The 10,435-nt window shown below is 35.1% G+C and overlaps 1 protein-coding gene across 1 annotated transcript; it reads left to right on the top strand.

Annotated features, from left to right (window-relative positions):
- Positions 1-2,079: 2,079 nt before the first annotated feature.
- Positions 2,080-8,132, top strand: LOC109218023 (phosphoglycolate phosphatase 2-like). Its single transcript, XM_019382339.1, has 11 exons — positions 2,080-2,403; positions 2,552-2,619; positions 3,972-4,064; positions 4,153-4,224; positions 5,632-5,703; positions 6,098-6,157; positions 6,244-6,296; positions 6,542-6,639; positions 6,743-6,842; positions 7,032-7,135; positions 7,768-8,132. Exons 1-11 carry the CDS (start codon positions 2,301-2,303, stop codon positions 7,866-7,868), a joined length of 924 nt encoding a protein of 307 aa, XP_019237884.1. The 5' UTR covers positions 2,080-2,300; the 3' UTR covers positions 7,869-8,132.
- Positions 8,133-10,435: the final 2,303 nt, after the last annotated feature.

Here is a 10,435-nt window from a genome sequence, read left to right on the forward strand (position 1 = left end):
CCTGTATTTAATGAACCCAAATAATTAGATATCTAGAAATTATACTGTTTAAAAATATAATATTCATCCAGTATAATATACTGGAGAATAAGCTTACATACAGGTGATGTCCCGTAAAATATACTGGATTAAAACAAAACTCAATTATATTCTAGTCTTAGAACTTATCCATATAACATACTGGAGAAAAAGCTTAGACACAGGCGATGTCCCGTAAAATATACAGGATTAAAACAAAACTCAATTATAATCTAGTCTGAAAACAGAATTCGTCCAGTATAACATACTAGAGAAAAACATTACACACAGGTGACGTACTTTAAATTATTCTGGATTGAAATAAAACTCAACTATATTGTAACATAATATCTACATTAACGAAACATACTTCAAGTGAATTACAATACATTTTTTATGAGATTTCCAATATAATAAGCTGGAAACGTCCAGTAAATTATATTCTAGTCTAAGTAGAACTCAACTATATGCTACTCTAATAGAACTCGTCCAGTATAACATACTGGAGAAAATTTTAAACACAGGTGATTTCCTGTAAAATATACTGGATTGATATAAAACTCAATTATATTCTAGTTTATGCAGAACTTACCCAGTATAACATACTGGAGAATAAGCTAACACACAGGTAATGTCCCGTAAAATATACCGGATTCAAACAAAACTCAATTATATTCTAGTCTTAGAACTTATCCAGTATAACATAAAAAATATTACACACAGGTTACGTCCCGTAAAATATTCTGGATCCAAACAAAATTCAATTATATTCTAGTCTTATTACTTATCCAGTATGACTTATTGGAGAATAAGCTTATACACAGGTGATGTCTCGTAAAATATACTGGATTCATCAAACTCAATTATATTCTAGTCTTAGAATTATCCAGTATAACATACTGGAGAATAAGCTTACACACATGAGATGTACCCGTAAAATATACTAGGATTAAACAAACTCAATTATATTCTTGTCTTAGAACTTATTCAGTTTAACATACTGGAGAATAAGCTTACACACAGGTGACGTCCCGTAAAATATTCTGGATTCAAACAAAACTCAATTATATTCTAGTGTTAGAACTTATCCAGTATAACAATTGGAGGAAAAGCTTATACACATGTGATGTCCCGTAAAATATACTGGATTCAAACAAAACTCAATTATATTATAACATAATATCTACATTAACGAAACATACTTCAAGCGAATTATAATGCTTTTTTTATGAGATTTCCAGTATAATAAGCTGGAAAAATCTTCACTTTAGATATTAATTTAGAAACGTCCAACAAATTATGCTGGCGCTATGTTCTACATTGAGAAAATTAGACAATAACACAGATTAAAGCATTAAAAATAAATCAAAAATTCGAAAAATTAAATTTTTTTACTGATACTTTGAATTTTATGGTTTGAATTCTTGATCGTAGAAGAAATTTAAATAATCAAACAAATTTTAGATAGAACTTACTTCGATTTGCAGATTGACGACGGAAATTTTGCTAAAACTTTGATTTGCAGATTGACGCAGAACGATTTTGCTAACACTTCGATTTACAAATTAACGTCGGAAGATTTTGCGAATACCTCGATTAACGCCGAAAGATTTTGCTAATATTTCGATTTACAGATTGACGGCGAAAATTTTCCTAATAACTCGATTTGAAAATTAATGCCGGAAGATTTTGTTAAGTTTTGCTAAAAGAAGAATTTAAGGTGAAGTCGCGTAAATTAATAAAAAAGCAGGGGTATTTTAGTCAACAAAATGTTACCGCACTAAATTAGTGGCTAAATATCGTTGACCGGTGATTATGTGGCTACATTTGATTGACCAGGCGAAAAACTGGCCATTTTTGGATTTTTCGCGATAATTTTGGATAGTTGAGTGACCATTTGAGTAATGGACTCCTACTCTTTGAGCAATATAAAGTTAAATAGGTACAATTATAAGATAAGGTATCTAAATGAAAATTAGAGCCAAATTTAAGAGGCTCAGTATTTGGCCATTTGTATATGTGGTGGTATCATGTATGGAATCACACAATTGGATGGAGTCAATCCTGTTAGCCACCTTTCAATTTAAAAGTATAAAAACCCGAATATTAACCAGACAGCATATTTACCTTTTCTTATTGGCACTATTTTATTCACCCACTGTGTTTCTACACCAATAATACTCAATATTCTACTACTCCATTTCTCTATTACTGAATCCTACTAATTAGTTTGTGCCAGTGGATTAATTAGCTAAGTTCTGGTTTTCTGATCAAAGACAAGAATGATGAACGGAGAAATCTCAAAATCAAATGCTCAGCCACTGTCAACTGAGAATGCTAAACAGCTCCTCAATTCTGTCGATGCCTTTCTCTTCGATTGCGATGGTAATCCATCCCCCATCCCCCCCCNNAAAATAAAAATAAAAAAATAAAATCCACCCACCTTATATATATATATATATATATATATATATTCTATTAGTTTTTCATTTGTATTACAAGAGATTGTTGTTTTTACAAATTTCTTTTGTAGGTGTAATTTGGAAGGGCGATAAATTGATTGATGGCGTTCCCCAGACACTTGACATGCTTCGCTCCCTTGTATTTCCAATTCCTTATTATTATTCTCTTCATTTTCCTTTTTTATTTTGTTGAGTATTTTTGTGATTTTTTGTATAAAAGGATACAAGAGGAAGATTAATGGGGACCCGGGGGTTTGTTGGAAATAGGAACAGATTTAGTGTACAAGTTATGGGTCTATTCGACCTAGTAACTTTAGCTCAAACTGTTAAAAAATCCACTAAATAAGTAGAAATAATAGATTTTCAAACCCCACAAATCAAATGGATTATGGTAGAATTTTGAACTCGAACCCATAAAGTTCAAATCTTGGATGCGGTTTCCCGCCATAGAGAAGAGATAGAAAGTTTGGGTCCCCTCGATCACCCTCCCTTGAACCTGAGCTGGTCGAGAGAGATGAACCCGCACAACAACGTATCGAACCCCCAACTAGAGATGGAATTCCAGAACCTAAACAACTCCATTGAGAGCTCCGGACTAGTTCAAGGGAAGGTCAACCAATGATTGAAAGGATAAACAATCAAAACCGGGCTATCGCCCTATTTAAGCAGCTTTCCCCTCAACACTAGCCTTAAAAGCGCCTACTTTTCTTTCTTTTTTGAGCTCTCACCTTGAGTCGATCTTAGAAGCAACCTCAGCAGAAAGCCACTCTTCCAGAGTCTAGTCTATCGACGCCAAATCATCTTCATCTGGACTGAGTGTAAGCTGCATTGAGGAGATGATGTTCTTCACAAATTTCCAATCATTCTAGGATTGAATATCTGAATCCGTGGAGATTGGAAACACTAATGAAGGAAACAGCAATGTTTAAATCAGCTATATATGAAACCTCTATCTATTTGGCCCCATTTCATTCTGTAGGGGATGTAGCCTTAGTTCTACGGGTTCAATTGAACCAGTATTTTTGATACAAAACACAGATTTATATGTGAAAAACGGCGAAACTTCAACAAAGTTTAGATTCTAAACCCATAATTTTAAAAGCATAGTGAGTTCAGTGCCGAGAATTTCAAAGGTTGAACTCATTTTGTTGAAATCTTGTATTTGATTCTGGTTTCATTCCTATACTCAATATTTTATCCTATAAGGCAGACTTTGTTGTGCTATAATTAGGGAAAATGCCTAGTTATCTGCTTCTCTTGTGGACATGGCCCTCCACGACTCTGGGTGTGCATATGCATGAATTGAGATGCAAATTCACAACAGCCAAAAGTTATATGCTTTTGTGTGGATGTGGATTCATGTAGTAGCTATGTGTCTATCTTGAGATGCATATGCCCTCAGCAAAGTTGGCACTTTCATGTGGATTTTGTATGTTTGTATAACTGACTGTGTATGATGTATATTGAGATTGAGATGCCGTTGATATGCAGGGTAAGAAGCTGGTATTTGTAACAAATAACTCAACAAAATCAAGAAAGAAATATGCTGAGAAGTTCCATTCCCTTGGAATTCCTGTTAATGAGGTTTTACAATTCTAGTTTTTATTAGTATTACAAATACCAAAACTACATTTCGTCAATTTGTAGAAGTAAATTTTCGTTGTTTCTGCAGGATGAGATATTCTCGTCCTCATTTGCTGCAGCAATGTATCTGAAAGTCAATGATTTTCCAAGAGAAAAGAAGGTTAGTTATCATGAGTATTCACCTGAGTGCATATGGGTAGATATCTAAATATCTGAACAGAAGGAACACTTCGAAATTTGCTGATCTGATGTCTGGAAAGTTGTGTTCTAGTTGTGCAATGTTAAACGTTGGATGATTTGGATAAAAGTTTTCTGAAATCCACTTTCACTTGCTATAGAAATTACACGCAGTACTGTTTAAATCAAAGATTAGTTCTGCTGATTAACTGAAGGTTTGTATTTATGGTTTTTAATGTGTTGCAAAGCATTAACGAGGCTCCAAGTGGCAACAGCGCGCAGCTATATTGTTGCCTACAATTTAAGTACCAGATTCCAAACTAAACATTATTGTTGTTCCTAAAGTTACTGTTGAAGTCTCAATAACCTTTGTTCCACTGGATGGAAAACCTTTTGTAATTTCATTCATTTTTAGTGAAGGTAATTTCGTTCATCTAAACAAAGTGCAATTAAACCAAAAGAGAAAGAAATATGTAAGGTACAAATATTTGAAATCTGGTAGAGCTATATAACCAGATAGATTTATTATACATAACAACGAATCCGGATACAAATTTCCAATATTTCACCTTGTTAAAAAGAATCTTACCCCTATTGAATTTGACGAAATATTTAAGAAAGGACAAAAAGGTCGAAATGCACTGATAAAAAGATAAGGATTCATTTACTTGTCACCACCATCTTTATAAATTTATGTTTGATGTGATCTTACGTCTTCATAATGATAATTTCCTTATTTACACCGAAATATTTGGTAAATGAACCCGCAAAGGCATTGTGATCTATGATCTGAAACTTCTTAATGAATTTTAGCCTTTTTAAGCCAAATCTCCTGAACTACACTGGAAGAGTCCAATGGGGTTAGCTAACACCATTAACCTGCCTGTAACATCACCAGTAAGTGGCAAAGTTGAGATCCCAAGGGTTATGCACTATTTTGTTGCCAACATGCTTGTGTTTTTCCTTTGTACCTAATCACTTTCTACATATGTCAGTCAATGAGAGTTTCTAAGTTTTGTAGTTCATTGTTGCATAGGAATTCTTGTTGTATCTTTTATAGTGAGTGATAGCGGTCTTGTCATTTCTATCTCAAAGTCCAAAATATTAATTGGTCTGCTTGTTTCTTTTCCAATTGCAATAGATTTCCCAATTTTCTCATTAACTTCTTTCTTGTAATTGGAGATGCTGGGTTGTTGCAGCAGAGTTAAAAAAAATTCACAAGTTTTTTCATTGCCCAAAATTTGATTATGCACCTTATTTACATCTTCATTTGTTCCCCGAAAAGCATTCCGCATTGAGGTCATACCAAAGCATCTCGTCAGAAGCATAGTCTACGGTGACTTCGTTATCGTCTAACTCCTGTAAGTTAGACCTGAACTTGATTTGGCAGGTTTATGTAATAGGTGAGGAAGGCATACTGGAAGAACTGGAGCTAGCTGGTTTTACAGCACTAGGTGGCCCGGTATGTGATCCTCTTTGCTCTCATATTCTTAGTAAGTAGTGTGACGGAATTGGATAATGTTGGGATCAGAAGAACATCTTGTGGGGTCTTTAGGTGGTGTCGTTGTCCCATTACGTTTTGTTGATAACAAATTTTCAATAATAGTTTAGCCTAATAACATATCGGAAGTCTGAAACATCTGGTAGCCACTCTAACTCTGTCTCTCTCCTGCCTTCTCTATCATTTTTTTCATCTGAGCACTTGTGCAGCAATAGCTTCTCTGCCTTTCTTTAATTTAGTATAATTGAAGATCACATATTTTTGGGAGTTTTAAAGTGCTGTTATATGTATAGACACCCTCCTTATAGGGAGTATAATTTTTAGGCATTGCAGCTGAATTCGAGCATTCTTGCAGGCAGATGGAAAGAAGAATCCTGAACTGAAATCAAATTGCCTCTTTGAGCATGATAAGAGCGTAAAGTACACCTTTCCAATAACTAATATGGGTTTCTTTTTTCATTATTGTTTACTGAGCACAGGCAATACTATTTCTATCTTCAGGTTGGAGCTGTTGTTGTCGGACTTGACCAATATATCAACTTTTATAAGCTACAGTATGTCGCTTTTTAGGCCTCCCTTTTTGATATACTTGAATTGTACCTTCTGATTCTTATATGATGTCTGTGTTACTGAAGGGGTTTGGTAAAGTTAATGTATGAAAGAATGCTGTTTCCTAATAATTTTGAAAATTGGAAAATATGTTTTCAAATGAGGTACTTCAAGCAAAGCTGAAAGACAAATTCACCTCTGCCGTCTGCTAAAGTGATCCTTGAAATAGCATTGTGGTGGCTGCATGTAGGTATGGAGCTCTTTGCATCCGTGAGAATCCTGGTTGCCTCTTTATTGCGACCAACCGTGATGCATCAGGACATTTAACTGATCTTCAAGAGTGGCCTGGTGAATTTCATTTTGGTGTTCATCAATAAAGATTGATTTCAATTTGAGTGTTCTTGCAAAAGCTTGCTACTTTTTTACAGATCTTTTTTGCTTGTGACTGTAGGTGCGGGATGTATGGTTGCTGCAGTATGCGGAGCAACCCAAAAAGAGCCTATCGTAGTTGGGAAGCCGTCGACCTTTCTGATGGACTTTCTGTTGCAGAAGTAAGTTTTATGCAGCCTAGTAAATTAACTTATTTGAGAAAGCTAGTTATGAATAGATGGCCTATGGGTGGTGACACAGATTGTAGTCGAACGATGAGTTTGGAAGAGCACGAGCATTGAGTAGATATGGGAGTTTGAGAGTTGCAAAATTCTTTTCATTCTAAACTGGTGCCATTTATCATTCAACAGGTATAACATCACCACATCCAGGATGTGTATGGTGGGCGACAGATTGGACACTGATATTCTATTTGGACAGAACGCCGGGTGTAGAACTCTCCTTGTTTTTTCAGGTATATGAACGCTTTCAATTTAGGAAAAGGCCCAAAATTTACCCCTTTACTATATGAAATTGTTCATTTTTACCCTTCATACACTTTTGGTCAATTCCTAGTTCATACCCTTACCGTTAGCAAATCGTCTCTTATTAGTCCTTGCCATTAACGGAGCTCCAACATGAAATGAGTAGACTCCATGTGTCCAAATTCTTCGAGAAAAAAGGTCCAAATTTACCCATCATTTTTTTACTATGGTTTAAAATTACCCTTAGCTTTGAGCTCCCGTAGGGGTTAGGGGCAAAAACGAGAGTTTTTCCTAGTGGCAGGGGTAATACTAGACCAGAAATATAACGGAGGGGAGCAGGCAAAGTTGCTCAATTTCGGATAGAACGGGGATTTTGGCCTTTTACCTATTTCTTTTAAAATAGTTGGTTCAACTTTCAATAATAGCTTTGTTAAAAAATATTGTCTTTGGTATATTGTCTCTCTTTTCGTCTCCTTGAGCCGAGGGTCTTCCGGAAACAGCCTCTCTACCCCCTCGGGGTAGGGGTAAGGTCTGCGTACATTCTACCCTCCGCAGACCCCTTTGGGATTTTACTGGGTTGTTGTGATTAGAAAATTATTGTCTTTGCTGCTATGATTTGCAGGTGTAGTTACTGAATCAGCTTTTCAAGATTTATCCAAGGAACTCCAAGTCCAACCAGAATACTATACCAATTCTGTATCTGACATTCTCAAGTATGTGTAGATTGATACTCTAAAGTGGTGTCTAGCATTCTTTGCAAACAGCAAAAGCTGCCTGCCCATTGTTGAAACAGAGGAAACCAGCAAATTAAAGGGTAAAAAATTATGTATAAGTTGACCACTGAAGTCTGATTTTTCTTGCACTTTGTTTAATTTGATTGAAGAAAAATAGGAGTCAAGTATAGAAGAAGTCTACTGACAAGGCAATAAAGAGTTTGGTCATGGTTCTTTATAATTACATGTTGTGTCATTCGCGCTCATTACCATATTACATTGTTGTTGCCATTGTTTGCTACTTGGCTGCTTTATCTTATCTCAATTGTTCCTTGAGCCGAGGGTCTATCGGAAACAACCTCTCTACCTTTATAAGGTAGGGGTAAGGTCTGCGTAAACACTACCCTCCCCAGACCCCATTTATGGGATTACACTGGGTTTGTTGTTGTTATTGTTGTATTTCATTACCGAGAATTAGTCCTGATGAAGATATGGTCAGATGAAAAATCATTAATGTGACTGATTTGGTTATCCTAGAGGGATTAACCAAAATAACTGTCTTCCCAACCCCTTAAACTAAATTTAGCTGGCGAATATATCACATATGTATAATAATCCATGTTTGATATAGTTATAACCTTGTATAATCAATGTATACTTATGTATATCGGCTAGAAAAAATAAATAGTAAATCTGGCCGATTCAAGACCACTGATGCTGAACCTTCAATCCAAGAAGATTTTCTAGGAAAAACATTTTCAAGATAAATAGAAGTGTGCTCGAAACTTCAGATGACTTTATCGAGTGATACACTGTAATTTATTACTTCCTCTGGTTCGTTTTAATTAATTTTTTGGCTTTTTTTATTGTGGTCCATAATATTTGATTTTTTTATATCAAGAAGGAATTAACTTCTTTTTTCCAAAGTTGTCCTTCGAGTAAATAGCATAGGACTATTTGTTGTATTATTGATGAACAAATTAAGGTTAATATGGTCAATTTTATTGTAAATTAATGCTAAAAAGCGGATTCCTTAACATATGTGAAAACAACCAAAAATCAATTAAAGTGGACCGGAGGGATGGTATAACTAATTAAAATGTTTGCTCTAATCCACCTTCAGTCTTATCTTCCTGCCAGAGCAGAATTAAGCAAAAATTTTAATAAAAGAAATCTGTGGTTAAGCCACATACAATATTTTATTCTTAGCCAGTTTTGAATTTTGAAAACTATAACGTGTAAGAGAAATGTCGGTTTTATATTATAGTTACTTGCATTAGTCTTATACGTAAAAAGACCAGTCCCTTATTCCAACTTTTGGAGTATTTTTTTCTTCTAACATAACCACGAGTTTATGACCAAAAACATCCTTAAACTATAATTCAAATCATCCTTAAACTACGACATTGACAAAAAACATCCTCCAAATATCCAATAATTATCAAGATTCATCTCTCCGTTAGGTGGCAGTTAAAAAATTAACAGACCAAACCAACATTTCAACTCCTGCGACTTGCCACTAAAGTTCTCCATATCAGAGACAACATTGTCTTTTCTATTTCTTGAGAGAACAAACAAGTTAAAAGTTGGAAGAAATAAAGAAACTGGCTCTTTTCCAAACAAGAAACGAGTTATCAACATTTGTATGTGAGCAATTGAAATAACAAAATTAAAAACACCAAACTCACTCAAACCTTGAAGAATAACCTCCACATACAAAGTAGAAAACAACGAACAAACAGGACTAAGATTACCCAGTGATTTTACTGTGCTTCTTCAATGGTTTCAGGGATGAACTGTTGTGGGTTTTCGCTGAACCTCGTTCAGTTATTGGCATAGATTCTTATTATTGAGTTGGTATCAGAAACAGCAGAACAAACGTGCAGTTGAGCTCGAGAAGAGCTCCAATGGCGGGAATGAAGATTTGGAGAAGAAGATTGAAAATGAGAGCATTTGCAAGAAGAAGGAAAAAAAAATGAAATTGGAAAATGAAGTCTCAATCTCATTAGCTCAATTAATTACTGAAGTCTCCCTAGATCCTTGATCTTGAAGCTATCATGTAAAAATTTCTTTAAAAGCCTTATTTCTTCTAGGTCTGTTCCTGTGAGTATCACATCATCAACATACACTGCTACATATACCAAAGATGCCCCATTCTTTTTGTACAACAATGAATAATCATGCATGGAATGTTCATAACCTCTGGAACATAGTGCCTCTGTCAACTTTGCATACCATTGCCTGCTAGCTTGTTTCAAGCCATATAGAGATTTGTTTAGCCTACAGACTAATCCTGGTTTAGACACTACTAGTTCAGGAGGGACCTCCATAAATACTTCTTCATTCAAATCTCCATGAAGAAAGGCATTGTTAACATCTAGCTGAAACATGTTCCACCCTCTTTTGACTGCTACAACTATGAGTCCTCTCATAGTGATCATCTTTACCACTGGTGAAAAGGTTTCTGTGTAATAAATTCCCTCTTGTTATGTGTATCCTTTTACTACCAACCGAGCCTTAAACCTTTCAATACTTCCATCAGATTTATGTTTCACCTTATACACCCACCTACAACCT

The sequence above is a fragment of the Nicotiana attenuata genome, unplaced genomic scaffold, assembly GCF_001879085.1.
Source record: "Nicotiana attenuata strain UT unplaced genomic scaffold, NIATTr2, whole genome shotgun sequence".
Taxonomy (NCBI): Eukaryota; Viridiplantae; Streptophyta; class Magnoliopsida; order Solanales; family Solanaceae; genus Nicotiana; species Nicotiana attenuata.